The sequence below is a fragment of the Echiichthys vipera genome (genome assembly GCF_963691815.1).
Source record: "Echiichthys vipera genome assembly, chromosome: 18".
Lineage (NCBI taxonomy): Eukaryota > Metazoa > Chordata > Actinopteri > Perciformes > Trachinidae > Echiichthys > Echiichthys vipera.
Window position 1 is genome coordinate 12,825,048 of NC_139843.1, and position 14,898 is coordinate 12,839,945.

Consider the following 14,898-nt stretch of genomic DNA (forward strand, 5'->3'; position numbering starts at 1 on the left):
TTTTGTCTTATAATTTTTCAGTGCCTGAAATTCAGGCTTATAACACTTTTATAATTTTCTACAATAAAATCTTCCATAAAACCTCTTGAAGCTTTAATTATTAAAGGTTTTATTTTGATGGACACATTAAGGTAAGTGTTTTTTTTTCAAGTGAGTGCTTAACTTTTTCAATTGAGTGCTTAACTTGAAGAGAGAAGGTGCTCTTTAAGAAAGTGGAGAAAGTTTTGAACATCCTAAATAACACAAAGTGACACACAGCACTACTAATTAAGAAAAGACAGATTATCTCTTTCTTCCTCTCCATTCTTAAATTCCCTCACCTGCCGTAATCTCTCTTGCAGGTCCAGTGGGCCCAGAGTGCCAGTGTCCTCATCAGGGGAAGTGGTACCTGGCCAACAACGGCAAAGACTGTATCAAAGACACAGGGACACGCTGTCAGCCAGAGCAGTTCACCTGTCTCAATGGTAACTGCATCTCGGCACGCTGGAAGTGTGACGGACACAACGACTGCCAGGATAACTCGGATGAGCTGGAGAGAGTGTGTGGTGAGAGATGAGGTTCAATCTGACTTTAAACAGTGAATGGTTACAATATTGAGTGCGCAGATGGAAGCAAGCAGATTGTTTGCGGATACTGTACATATGATTTTTGGCACTTTAACCCCACTTTAGGTATCACGTGCTACACAATGCCAACTTGGGAAAGGGCTACACATTTTTTGCATTGGCTCTGACTCTAATATTGCTAAGATAGTGATGTCTGGTTGCAGCTCTCACTAGCTCTTAAAAAAGAGAAAAGACAGAAAGTCTAAAACATAAAAATATATATTTTTTACCCTCTGCTGTTCCTCCTGTACAGCTTTCCACACCTGCTCGGCCATAGACTTTACCTGTGACAATGGTCGCTGCGTGCCGCTCAGCTACACCTGTGACTACACTGATGACTGTGGCGACAACAGTGACGAGCGGAGCTGCCCCTTCCCCACTTGTAACCCCGCCACGGAGTTCACCTGCGGCAATGGACGCTGCATCAGTGCAGCCTTCGTCTGTGACGGCCACAACGACTGCCGAGACAACGCCACCTCCGATGAAATCAACTGCCGTGAGTGATGATTCTAAAGGATTAGTTTAAGTTCCCTTGATCACAGTTGTAATACCCACCTTCCAGTTATTACAATATGTTTCCTGTGTTGATGTTTTGGTCTTTGCCCTCCTCGACCCTCTCCAGCCGACAGGACGTGTCCTGCCGGCCAGGTCAAATGTGAGCGCAACAACATCTGCATCTACCCTGAAAACTTGTGTGATGGCTACAACAACTGTGGAGACAACAGTGATGAGAATCCTCTCTTCTGCGGTAAGTTGAACACTCAGCAGGTAAAACATAAACAGGACAAATGCTGAGTACATTCAGAAGAACTCTGCGTGGATAGATGTCAGAATCTGGGTTCCTGTTCTACAGCGGGTCGGACATGCTCTCCGGATCAGTTCCGCTGCGATGGAGTGAAGTGTATCCCTGAATACTGGGTGTGTGACTCCATCCAAGACTGCAGTGATGGGACAGATGAACCTCTTTCCTGTAGTGAGTTCTCTGCATTTACATTTGACATTTTGGCTTTTTCTTTTTTTTTTTTTTTTTTAGACAACTTCATTCAGAGCACATTCAGTGTCTTCATATCATGACAGGATTGCTGAAAGACAGATATCAGACCTTTGAATTAGTAGTTACACGTCACTACTTTTATCTCTTTTAGTATGATTTTTAGACTTGCATATTTTTTGCTTGTAACTGGTGTTTTTGCAGTTGAAATTTCCCAATAATATCCTGCGGTTACTTTTTTTATATAGTTTTTTATTGTATATAATTGGTTGGCAAGGTCACCTGTGTAAAAGAAATCATTGATTTGTGATCACTTAATGCATCTTGAAAATAATTAGCGTTTGTTCTTGTGCAGCGGATCAAATCAAAACATGCAGTCCCAACCAGTTCACTTGTACCAATGGAAACTGCATCCCCCAGTCACTGGTTTGCGATGGGAACAATGACTGCTGGGACAGCAGTGACGAGGCTGCTGAACTACAGTGTGGTGAGATTATTTATTACACTGTGTGAGAATAATACTGCTAGTATCTATTTTATGTGATGTGTCAGAGACTACAAACACTATATTAGAGCCATTTGTTGTTTTCTAAGCTCAGCCCCATGTCTCATTTGAATTGCGCCTCCTTATACACTTTAATCATGTGTGCTCTTAAAATCTTTACAGCTACATATGGTATCTCATAGTTCATCCATCAATTCTCATCCTCTCTCTGTCTCCTTCAGGCCAACGTACCTGCAGTTCCAATGAGTTCACCTGTCCGACCTGGTACCCCGGCCACCCACGCTGTGTGCCGCTAAGCTATGTGTGTGATGGGGATAAAGACTGCGCCAATGCAGCCGATGAGCTCCAGAACTGCCCCAACCGCACCTGCCATATGAACGAGTTTGCCTGTTCCAACGGGCTTTGCATCCTCCTCCCCTATCAGTGAGTAGGAAGTGTGCGTGAGTGAATAAAGGTAGACATTTGTTCACCAGTCTGGAAACAAAATTCACTTGTCTCTGAATAGAGTCTAATTAATTACTCCTCCTCCCCAGCTGTGACCGTGTGAACGACTGCGGGGACGGCAGCGATGAGTTGGGCTGTACCTATGATACATGTAGCAGCAATCAATTCACCTGCGGTAATGGAGCATGCGTCCCCGCCTCTTTCACCTGCGACGGTGAGAGCGACTGTATGGACGGCTCCGATGAAGCAGACAGCTTGTGTGTCTCGCCCCAGCCCACCTGTGCTCCCCAGCAGTACATGTGCAAGTCAGGCGAGTGTGTCGACACCAATAAAGTATGCAACGGACAGAAGGACTGCCAGGACAACAGCGACGAAAAAGGCTGCGGTGAGAGATGCGAAAATATATAGTTATGTGACAATATTGATGTGGTGAGGAAAAACAGCAACTTTCTCACACGACTGGGATATTTGGTTTCAAAAGCATTCCCATACATTCGCTTTTATTGTTTTTAATTTAGCGAAGACAAGCAATAGGGTTTCTTTCCAAGGTTATTCATTGTACTTAAATTTACATTTGTGGTGTAATCAGCAAGGTCATTTTTTGTTACAATTTTATTTACTGGTAAATAGTTACAATATTTGTTTGATGAATAACTTAAATTATAAATACATATAGGGTGAGAAGTGTAGAGTAGAGCCGCTGCTCCTTTGCATTGAAAGGAGCCAGTTGAGGTGGTTCGGGTATCTAGTAAGGATGCCCCCTGGGCGCCTCCCTAGGGAGGTGTTCCAGGCACGTCCAGCTGGGAGGAGGCCTCGGGGAAGACCCAGGACCAGGTGGAGAGATTAGATCTCCACACTGGCCTGGGAACGCCTCGGGATCCCCCAGTTAGAGCTGGTTAATGTGGCCCGGGAAAGGGAAGTTTGGGGTTCCCTGCTAAAGCTGCTGCCCCCGCGACCCGACCCCGGATAAGCGGTTGAAGATGAGAATAGATAAATACATATCCGCAATTCTGAATTGCATCGTGTGAATCAGTTCGTTGACAAATTGTTTCAACATAGTTTCATCCTAAGTGAGAATCTTTTTCACTCATTTAAAATCACATTGAGATCACTAAACTTGTGTATCTGTGTCACCTTCTCATTTCTTTTTTCCACTTTGTCTACCATCATCGCTCTGCTTAGGAGTCAATGAGTGTCGCAATCCGTCAGTCCACAAATGTGCCCAGCTCTGCACCGACACCCTCACCGGTTTCTACTGCTCCTGCCACCCCGGCTACCGGCTCATGCCAGATGGCAAAGCCTGCGAGGACCTTGACGAGTGTTTGAGCACACCTGCTGTCTGCAGCCAGATCTGCGAGAACAGTGTGGGCTCGTTCCACTGCAAATGTGCCCCAGGGTACCTCCGTGAACCAGATGGACGCACCTGTCGTCAAAACAGTGGCATTGCCCCCTACCTCTTGTACAGTAATCGCTACTACATCCGCAATTTAACCACTGACGGGTCACATCTGAGTATAGTCCTGCAGGGCCTGTCCAATGTGGTGGCGTTAGATTTTGACGACTATGAGAAGAGGCTTTATTGGCTGGATGCAGGGGCAGGAAAGATTGAGAGGATGCGTTTCGACGGGACCAACAAGGAGACGCTGGCGGATGACGGTGTAATAGGAGCTGAAAGCCTGGCACTGGACTGGGTGGGCAGGTGTGTGAAATGGGAGGAACTTCAGGCAATACTGTTGTTATGAGCATTTAATCAGTCTGGATGACCAATCTTTTTTGTCTGCTGCAGGAAGTTGTACTGGGTGGACGGTTATTACGGTTCAGTTCATGTGATGGAGCTGGATGGGCGCTACAAGAAGAGGCTGCTGTCAGGAGAGTTCACAGATGGAAATAACACTTATCTTATCAGCCGACCCCATGCTGTGGCTGTTAACCCTAAATATGGGTAATGACACGCACACACACACACACACACACTCCCTCACACACAAAGAAGCACTTCATCTGTGACTGACTCTGTTTAATAATGGAAAAATGATTGGAAATGCCTGATAATAAGTATTTACATAGGTAGGCTGTACAAACCCTGATATGAGGTACAAGTATTACTAGCTGTTTGCTATTTGCTGAAGATTTGTAATGGTAAGTATGCTATACAGTTTACTTTTGAATCCTTTGTTTGGATTTTTTCCCATCTTTCATTTTGTCTTCCTTCCTTTTTCCTCAGATGGCTGTACTGGACTGACTGGGGTGACACCGCATATGTCGGCAGAGTTGGCATGGACGGAAGCAATGTCAGTGCCATTATCACCACAAAGCTGGAGTGGCCTAATGCTCTGACCATAGACTATACCACCAACAAGATCTTTTTTGCTGATTCCCACCTTAACTTTCTGGAGTGAGTTTAGGGATTCAGACAGGAGTCCATTTTGAGTTGTCATCAATTATGCTTCAATTCACAAAGTTTTTCCTGTATAATAGCACCAGTAGCACTTGCAATATGTATTAACCCTCCAATGCTTCAACCTCAAGCTTTGCAGACATGGACGGGCAGAACCGACACCGGGCCATTGCTGGTACACTTCCCCATGTCTTTGCTGTTTCCCTGTTTGAGGACTATGTCTACTGGACGGACTGGAACACACACACAGTAGAGAAGGCTCACAAGTACACTGGCGAGCAACGCTCAGTCATGGGCAACAACACGCATCGGCCATACGACGTTCACATCTACCACCCCTACAGGCAGCCTCGTAGTACGTACATTTGAGCTGTAGATTTTTATATTCCCATTCTCTCAGTGGACTGCAGCTCAGAATTGACCGATGTATGATTTTTTAATCAACTTATCTCCCAGGTGAAAACCCCTGCTCCTCCCATCACCTGACCTGCAGTCACTTGTGTCTGATTGGCCCTGGTGGGCAGCAAGCTTCCTGCCAGTGTCCAGATCACTTCATCGGCCTCTCTGTGGGATTCAAGATCCAGTGTGTCGCCGATTGCTCCAGCACCCAGTTCCGCTGTGGGGACAATGAGAAGTCAGTCAAAAAAAGATCAGTCCTTTGGACAGTTTTCATAGTCCTTTACAAATCAATTCATCTCCCCAGCCTCACTGTTCTTTCACAGGAAACTCTATCCAAGTCTTTAAAGTTTTTTTATTCATTTATATGTTAATGCCATTTATTGCAGCTTATTGCGCAATAAATAGGGCTAAAGAAAGGCCTTTTTCAAAGCAAATTCTGTGTTACTCCTCCTTTAGTACAACTTTACTGGTTTGGTTTTCGGTCTTGAAATAACGCTATAAAGAGACAGGATGTAAATATTGTAGTTTATCTAGATTTCTGGTTCATTGTCAGTACGTTTGTACTGTTAGAAAGTAGTAATGTAATAATTTAAGTAGTAATTTTACATTTATATTATCTAAGCTAACGTGTTTGTGCACTCTGTTGTCCTCAGGTGTGTTCCTATATGGTGGAAGTGTGACAGCCAGTCAGATTGCGGTGATGGCTCAGATGAACCCCAGACCTGCCCTCCACGTTATTGCCCCATTGGCCAGTTCCAGTGTCAGGATGGCAACTGTACCTACCCCGGCTTCATCTGCGACGGCCACTCTGACTGTCCGGACAGTTCAGATGAGGATGCGGCTCTCTGCAGTATGAAAATTCACATTGTTACTGTATTTGACTGCAATTGTGTCGACGATCAGATAAAAACTTTGAATAGAAGCTCATCTACACTTCAAGTATTTCAATTTTAAAGTTCTTGTCGGATTTGATAAAGTACTGAAGAATAGTACATTTATTTGGCCAGGCTTTAGCTGAGAAGTCCTTGCAGTTTGGATTTACCTCAATTTTTCAAACACTGGTCAACCTGCAGTCTGCCCCCGTAGGTGACCACCGGTGCCAGGAAAACCAGTTCCAGTGTAAAAACAAGAATTGTATCCCTGTGTCCTGGCACTGTGACGGAGTGAATGACTGTTCTGATGGCAGCGACGAGGACACAGAGACTTGTTCTCAGAGGACCTGCCGACCAGGACAGTTCCAGTGTGCCAACGGGCGCTGTCTGCCATCAAACTATGTGTGTGATGCCCAGGACGACTGTGGGGATGGATCTGATGAGCCGTATGAAACCTGCAGTAAGTGGCACATTATGAGGCCGCCATTTAAGTGAATCACACATGAAAAGGATACAAATATGCTACCTAAACTGATGATCTTAGCCAGGAGAGAGAGTTAGGAAGTCTTGTTCAGTGGCTGTGGCAGGAAAGAAACCTGCAACACCCCTGTGATGAGCACACAAAAGAAAGACACTTCTGTAATTGATGACAGCAGTGCACTGTGGCAAAACAGAGCTGACAGTTTAATCAGGCATAGATTTATGTTTTTCACTGATGAATATAATCAATGTAGACTCATCCATGTCCCAAGAGGAGTCTGAGTGAATTAATGATTGGGTTTTTCCACATTTAAGAGACACAGACTATAGATCTTTTCTCCTCTCATCCTCTTCCTTCAGCTCTTCCTCTTTCTCACTTCTGTCTTCCTCATCACTTCCATCTTCTTGTGACCTTGTAACATTTTGTTTGTAATTTCCTGTGTCTCACACTCACCATTCTCACTTCTTTTCCCATGTCTCGCGTCTCTTTCGTTCTCTGTCTAGTGGGTCCAGACTACAAGTGCGATGAGGGCACCGAGTTCTCCTGCAAGACAAATTACCGATGTGTTCCTCAGTGGGCCCGCTGTGACGGCACCAACGACTGCATAGACAACAGCGACGAGCAAGGCTGCGGTCAGTGCTTGTGTCAGTAGATGTTTCAACATCAAACAGTGTCCCAGAGCCAAACAAGTTAAAGAGAAAATACGAGATAATGAAGACAAGTGCCAAATATTGGTGATGTAGGTTCTAAACGTACGGCTTTGTACAAGGCACAGCAAGTTATATATAGATCTGTATTGTATGAGCATATCTGGGGTTTTAAACACGGAGTCACTGTAGTCTTGTTTTTCTCACTGACCACATGTTAAATGATATATTTATTCGTTAATTTCTCTGTTTTCCAACAGAGGAGGTGACCTGTGATCCTCTGGGAGATTTCCGTTGCGACAACCACCGCTGTGTCCCCATCCGCTGGCAGTGTGATGGCACCAATGACTGTGGTGACGGCTCAGATGAAAGGAACTGCCGTCAGTGTCATATTTCTTAAATTGGATTATAGAATTTGATTAAGTGTTTTCATCTTCAGTATAGCCCTGCTTTTCGGAATATGAGTCAATCTGGGAGTTGCAAAAGACATGATAAAAATTTCCTTAAAGAGACACTTTGAGACACATGGGAACATGGGAATTTTGTTTTACTCATACTTACTAAAACAAGTCCTGCACTGTAGTTTTATATCATTATAGAAAACTATCTTTTTTTTGAGCCTGTGTAAGGTGTGCTTGAACAGAAAGGCCTCCTTCTGATTTCATACTGAAGATTTGTGTGTCTCTTTCTAATGGTGATTGTGGTGTATAGAGCCAAGGCCTTGCTCTGAAAGTGAGTTTCGATGTGACGATGCACAATGCATTCCTGGAAAGTGGGTGTGTGACCATGACAACGACTGCGGGGACAACTCAGATGAACGGGACTGTGGTGAGCAGGAGCTACACACAAACTTCACTTCCTTAAAATATTCTCTGTCATAAACAACACTCGTTACCGTCCTGGCTCTCCTCCAGAGTTGCAGACGTGTCGTCCAGGTTCCTTCCAGTGTGACTCTGGTCATTGTATCCCTGATGCTCTGCAGTGCGATGGCCGGCCAGACTGTCAAGACCTGTCAGATGAGACCAGCTGTCGTAAGTAAACAACATGAAAAATAATGGAGCAGTGCCTGGCCCTAACACATTTCAGTGTGCTTGTATTTTCTTTTTGTTTATGAGTGCGTGCTTGCGTTTGTTTGTGTGCAAGCTATCTGCATGTCCTCAGTCTTAAATTCTTCTACAGTATTCTACAGTACAATAATTAAACCACAGAGTAGCTTTACAAGAGCTAAAGGACTTTTTCAATGGACAGTTTGGGTTAAATCTATAATAGTTGCTTTTGTTTTCACATCCAAAGCACTGGTGTAGTTGATGAGGTGGGTGTATTACTAGGAAGATGGATAGGTTACAAAGGAGGAAATGTATACAATATGGACGCTGTCTCCCTGACGTCACCCATAGGGTGTTGAAGAGCTGTTATGAAGCTCAGTGTGGCTGGCTCGGAGGCTCCAGACATTGTCGTCTTGGCAGTGCCTAGCGCCACTGCTCCCTACTGATCCACCTGTCACTCAAACTGGCTGTACCCTTAATTTTGAAGAACTTTAAGCCTTAATATAATTTAAACAGGTGAATTATATGAAAATTCACCTCCACTAAAGTTGTTATTAAAGGGGAAGTTAGCTTTAGAGACCAAAACATGTTTATTTCTGTGGTAAAGTTGGGCAATTTTATCATGGAGGTCTATGGGGATTGACTTTTTCGACTTTTTCGCTTTCAGCGAACTGTAGTATTTGGTTTTAACAGTAGGCTGTGGTTATACTGGGCAGCTATTGAGTGCGACTGTTCCTGAAAGAGAGTGAAGAGTGGAGGAGCTGAGAAATCATGGAGTGATGACATCTGTTTGTAGTTGTTTACTTTAAGAAGATCTGTTGATTTTTCCATACCCCAACAGCTACTCGCTACCCAGGAGGCCGTTGGTGCCCCCAGAACCAGTTCCAGTGTGTGAACCATCTGTGTGTGAGCCAGGGCTGGGTGTGTGATGGCTTTGATGACTGTGGGGACCGCTCTGACGAACAGCTCAGTTTATGCCGTGAGAACCATTTGTTTATTGTGAATGACATGACACATGTCTGTATTTTTCTCTGTGTGATCGTCATAATCATTCATCCCTTAAAGTACATTACTAAGTATTGAGGATGTATTTTGAGCATTGTCATGTTAGTCATTTGTCTCATACATAGATGGGTAAATGTGAAAGAATCACCCGGTTGAATCTACCTCATATGTATCATATCATCATCATCAAGGTGTAGAGAGAAGACGAAGAAGAGTTTAAAGACTTGACAAGCTAATATGATTCAAAGTAGCAGTGGGTTTTTATTAATTCATACTCGCCGAGGTTGGTCTAAACTTGAATTTGTGTGTGTTTGACCAGTGAACGTCACCTGTGAGATGCCGTCCAGGTTCCGCTGCGCAAACGGCTACTGTATCTACGCGGGCTTGCTGTGCAACCAGAAGGACGACTGTGGCGACGGCAGTGACGAGACGGAACAACTCTGTATGACTCACACACATACACCATAAATTAGGTTTTGCGTACAATTTTATACAATTTTATTTTGTATATATATATATTAAAGACCAGATTTGTAATAAGGTAAGGTTCAGCAAATGCACCACCAATAATCAGTTTCAGGGATCCCCAGGGATTAGTGGGAACATCACTAATGCCTCCTGAACCTTCCTCTTTGAAGGCCAGTGAAATGGGAAATCCCAAAATGACATCAGCGTGTCTACACAGGACACAAAGCCTGAAGCATACAAGGGATAAGGAAATATTCTGTTTTATGGAATTGTTATACAATCAGCTTAAACATCAATCAGAGCAAATTATTTTGAGAGGAGATTAAATAGGTTGAGAGGGGAGGTGGACATCGGCTTGCTCTTTAAAGCCATTTGTTATTAGGGAGGAGATGGTAAAGACAAACAGTGGGAAAGCTCAAAGCTGTGGGGAAGCCCTCAATTGAGTGTGATTTAGTGAATATTGTATGAAATATGTTGTGTATATGCTATGTATATTGAGTAAACGCCTTCATTTGAGTACTCGACTGTGTTTGAGCATGGCCGTATACTGTATGTGCATGCTTGTTTTTTAGGTGTGGGCAGTCAACTCATTTTCACACATTGTTTTCATCTTCTTTGGTGTTTACACAGTTCAGGGAGTGAAGAGTGACACTGTAGAGAAAGCTCTAAAATTAATGTTAGACTACTGGAAGTGGACATCGGTGGGTTGTATACCCACCCACCCTTCCCTGTGCACTCGCGTTGACTCATTCTAAGTGTGCTGTTCTCAGGCCGCGAGCCCACGCTGCCGCCCTGTACACTGGAGGAGTTCAAATGCACCAACGGACACTGTGTGGCCCTGCCATACGTGTGCGACCACAATGACAACTGCGGGGACCGCACCGATGAATTAGGCTGCAGTGAGTAGCGTAACAAAACACCTGTTCACTTACTCTATATTATCCTCTTTTAATGTCAGTTTAAAGTCAGTTATTTAGTGCTGCTGTTAACTATGACCTCAGTTTCACCCTAATGTGTCAGTTGCAATAACTCTTAAGCAGATATCTCAGATGTTTGGGCTCTGGTATTGGAAAACATAATTATGTGTTACATTATGTACACAGATAATCACAGATAGAATGTCAAGACTACAGCAACAGAAAAAAACAAGATTGTTTAATAAAAGAAAATCTCATACTTATGATAATGTGAACATATGGTCTCCAAAATAAATTGGAGACGTTTGCCCATAATAAGGACTTCCACTTTTGGTCATTTTGACTTATCCATTCATCCATCCATCCAGTTTTTGCTTCTCCACCTAATTATGACTTCATGTCTCATAATTATGACATATAAATGTTGTAATTATAAGAACACTCTCTTACTATTGATCTAAAAAAAGATTGCATTTTGAGATCAGGCGGATGTTATAATTACCGGATCCTTTTCTCTTTTCTCTAACCTTGTAGCAAACATAATTTCAGAACAGAATATCCAAGTTATGGCCATAGACAGAGTTACTATCAGAGTTTGGTCTTAACACTACATGTGGACGGAGATAGCCTGTTGGCAGATTTTTGTTTATAGATATGAAGGTTCAGTATAAAGGTGCTGGGAATCATTGTGACCTGGATTATAATCTACAGTATATCCGAATTATTCAGACCTTTGGTAACAGCCATTGGTGGATTCCATAAAAATGTTTAAATATGTCTCATCTGTCCTCTGTGTTGTCCCGCTCCAGACTTTGGCCATGATCGCAACTGTGAAGAGAAGCTATGCCAGCATGAGTGCACCAACCTGAACGGCACTGGCTTCATCTGCTCCTGCAGGCCCGGATACAGAGTGGACCCAGACAGCCCCTACACCTGCCTGGGTACACACACACACACACACACACACACACGCTCTTTGGAGGCCTCTGAGGTTACATCCTTTTATTTATCTCATGGATAAACAGATACATATTTAATTAAATTATCATCATTCCAGTTAAAGATCTTGTGGGTTAAACTGTGAAAAACCTGAACTCTTTCTCACAATCTCTTCTCCGTCCTGCAGACATCAATGAGTGTGAGGTGTACGGCACCTGTCCTCAGGTCTGTAAGAACACCAAGGGCAGCTACGACTGTGAGTGTGCCCCTGGCTACCGAAAAGTAGGCAACGGGAACATGTGTGAGGCTGAGGGTGAGAAACTTTATGAGCTTAAGTTCAGACAAGAGCAACATACAAAAACTTGACATAGTAAAGCAATTCATCCAAGTTAACTTGATTGCTAACTGAAATGTTTTTGACTTGTATCTGTATGTATCTTTAAATAAATATTTTCAAGCATGTCAAAAACCGTGTAAATGTCTGTCTCCCTCAGGAGCGACTCCTCTGCTGCTTCTACCGGAGAACATTCGTATACGGAGGTTCAACCTGCAGACGGAGACCTACCACGACTTCCTTCAAGAAGAGGAGCATGTTATGGCCCTGGACTATGACTGGGACCACAACAACACTGGATACAGTAGGTCACACGCAGAGATAAATACTAGATAATACACGAAAGACACAAAACGACACATAAATTGGAGGATTTTACTTGCTGATGTCTTTTTGTGTTTTTTCAGGTATGGTTTACTTCACTCTAGCCAGTAAGGACTCTGTACCAGGTGCCATTAAGAGAGCTTACATACCCTCAGTAGATGACGGCAGTAACAACATCGGTGCTGCTGTTGACCTCGGCATTAAATACATCACCAGACCAGACGGCATTGCTGTGGACTGGGTTGGCAGGTGCATTTGAACTGAATTGTTTTTGAACTTTCCTGATTCCCAATCCTCCTGTACTGTGATGCATTCAGCTCGATCATTAGTTTATAAGTTGAAACACCTTTTTTAATTTAAAGATAATAAAGAATGTTATTGTCAAATAGAAATATCAAGCTTCTGGAAAGACTGTGTGTGTCAAGGCATATTTTGTAAACAGTTTTGAATTTTTTCTATCTGCAGGAACCTTTACTGGGCAGACTCCAGGCTGAAGAGGTTAGAGGTGGCCATGTTGGACGGACGCTACAGGAAGCAACTAGTCAAGACTGAGCTGGGCCACCCGTCTGCTGTGGCTGTCAACCCAAGACTGGGGTGCGACAGACAGGGCTACCACATCTGACTGACATATTGCAGTCAATTATGGAATATGTTTATTGAATATTAGTTAGATAGTATTGCTTTGTGTCACTTTATATTTAATTTGTTGGAAGTCCTTTGCTGGTAGAATTGTGTTTCCTCTGACACATTTGTGGATTTTTTTCTGAACTAAAAACAGTTTTGTATTTTTTCTCCTTTCGTGGAAAGTCTTATGTAAGGGAAAATCACATTCACACTACAGCAGAAATGACAGAGAATTTAGCTGTTATGCTGATGTATTTATCTGTCATGAAAAACATAAAAGTTAGGAACTTTTAACGCACCATATCTCAGATCCCAGAACTCTAATCTCTGCTACGTTCCTGCAGGATGTTGTACTGGGCAGACCGTGGGGACACAGCCAAGATCGAGTGCTCTTGGCTGGACGGTCAGGAGAGGAAAGTCCTGGTGGCCGATGGCCTGGGTTGGCCCACTGGTCTGTCAATTGACTTTACCAGCGATGACAGAATCTACTGGTCTGACTCCAAGGAAAGCCGCATAGAGTCTGTTCTGCCCTCAGGAGACGGCCGTAGAACTTCCGTCTTCAAAGGTGAGGATCAGGAAGGACAATCATGAAAGATGCCTGAGATGATAAATGTGAGACTAGAAATGAAATATTAGGTACATTAAGGACAATATGTTCATATGTGAAATCCTCATGAACCCTCATCATCCACCATATTCTATACATTCAGTATCTATCTCCATCATTGGGGCTCAGTTCAATTGTTCACACAATTTGTTTGACCTTTTCTAGATGTAAGAAACCCCTTCAGTGTGAGTGTATTCGAGGACCACGTTTATTGGAGTACTCAGGAGAAAGGCGAGGTATTTCGGCAGGACAAGTTTGGCCGCGGAGCCAAGACTAAGCTGCTGACTGCCGGGCCGTGGCTGACCCAGGTCTCTGTGTTCCAGCAGCAGAGATACAACTCCATGGCTTGTAAGCAGCGCACTCACTCCCATTCAAATACAGTAGCTCTAGACGGTTTTAGGCATGGAGTATAATGTGCATGTGTTTTTCTGTGGAGGAATTTTTATTTGTAGATAAACTATTTTATTATTGACTGATGTATTCCGTATTCGGCATGCACAAAAAATGTTTTTTATCAGCAATCATTTAGAAAGAAAGAAAGAAAAGTGACTATAGGAAGTCAACTGTGATTGATAGAAGTGAAAGAAATCATCATGGCAATGGCCAAATCAATAAAAAAGAGGATGGCAAAATTTTGCCTGCAGTAATAAAAAACACTTCTCCATCATTTTCAGATTACCATTATATTCTATTTATTTATTCTATATTTTAAAGTATGTGGGTCATTCACTCTTACTTGATGAAATAAAAGAATCAAAACAAACTTTCTTGTGTCTGCAGTGAAAAATCCGTGCAAAGGAACCTGCAGCCACCTGTGTTTGCTCCGGCCGGGAGGTTACACCTGCGCCTGCCCCCAGGGCACCAGCTTCATCCCTGGCAGTAACACTGAATGTGATGCTGGTAAGAAAAAGACCTGTTTATTTTCCTCAATATGTGTCGTACAAACAAGGGGCATCATGTGTTGAAGTTGGAGAAATTAATCTCAGACCTCAATTGCAGCGATATTGATATTTTACATAATTTTAAAGAGGGCAGAGATTCAATAGGGTTGAGAAATGCCGAATAGGAGGTGATATAATAACCTGACTCCTCAGCTGGTTCTGTGAAACAAACCAGCTGAGAAGGCCTGATTGGAAACTTCAAAACCTGGTAGGTGATTGGATGAACCACCTGTCTATCAAACTCTAGCCAGTGTCAATCAGGAGAGAGAAAACATCTTTTCCATCTAAGTTAACCTCTTAAGGAGCCGCTTTTGTTGTTTTTTCCCCGCCCCTAGAAAATACCAATAATAT

General features: G+C 43.3%; 1 protein-coding gene across 1 annotated transcript in view; it reads left to right on the plus strand.

Moving 5' to 3' along the window:
* The window catches only part of lrp2b (low density lipoprotein receptor-related protein 2b), a gene marked incomplete at both ends in the record, with an annotated part of 39,949 nt that overhangs the window by 21,604 nt on the left and 3,447 nt on the right, over window positions 1-14,898 (plus strand). The window contains 29 exons of the mRNA XM_083932238.1: window positions 342-545; window positions 859-1,101; window positions 1,228-1,353; window positions 1,459-1,578; window positions 1,952-2,083; window positions 2,323-2,524; window positions 2,635-2,930; window positions 3,728-4,244; window positions 4,332-4,487; window positions 4,770-4,940; window positions 5,075-5,298; window positions 5,400-5,577; window positions 5,996-6,192; window positions 6,429-6,674; window positions 7,199-7,327; window positions 7,603-7,722; window positions 8,054-8,170; window positions 8,257-8,373; window positions 9,230-9,367; window positions 9,713-9,835; window positions 10,632-10,760; window positions 11,588-11,719; window positions 11,905-12,030; window positions 12,212-12,355; window positions 12,459-12,624; window positions 12,841-12,969; window positions 13,344-13,564; window positions 13,772-13,954; window positions 14,387-14,506. Of these exons, the coding sequence (XP_083788364.1) occupies window positions 342-545; window positions 859-1,101; window positions 1,228-1,353; window positions 1,459-1,578; window positions 1,952-2,083; window positions 2,323-2,524; window positions 2,635-2,930; window positions 3,728-4,244; window positions 4,332-4,487; window positions 4,770-4,940; window positions 5,075-5,298; window positions 5,400-5,577; window positions 5,996-6,192; window positions 6,429-6,674; window positions 7,199-7,327; window positions 7,603-7,722; window positions 8,054-8,170; window positions 8,257-8,373; window positions 9,230-9,367; window positions 9,713-9,835; window positions 10,632-10,760; window positions 11,588-11,719; window positions 11,905-12,030; window positions 12,212-12,355; window positions 12,459-12,624; window positions 12,841-12,969; window positions 13,344-13,564; window positions 13,772-13,954; window positions 14,387-14,506 (5,106 nt within the window). The remainder of the gene's footprint in view (window positions 1-341; window positions 546-858; window positions 1,102-1,227; window positions 1,354-1,458; window positions 1,579-1,951; window positions 2,084-2,322; window positions 2,525-2,634; window positions 2,931-3,727; window positions 4,245-4,331; window positions 4,488-4,769; window positions 4,941-5,074; window positions 5,299-5,399; window positions 5,578-5,995; window positions 6,193-6,428; window positions 6,675-7,198; window positions 7,328-7,602; window positions 7,723-8,053; window positions 8,171-8,256; window positions 8,374-9,229; window positions 9,368-9,712; window positions 9,836-10,631; window positions 10,761-11,587; window positions 11,720-11,904; window positions 12,031-12,211; window positions 12,356-12,458; window positions 12,625-12,840; window positions 12,970-13,343; window positions 13,565-13,771; window positions 13,955-14,386; window positions 14,507-14,898) is intronic.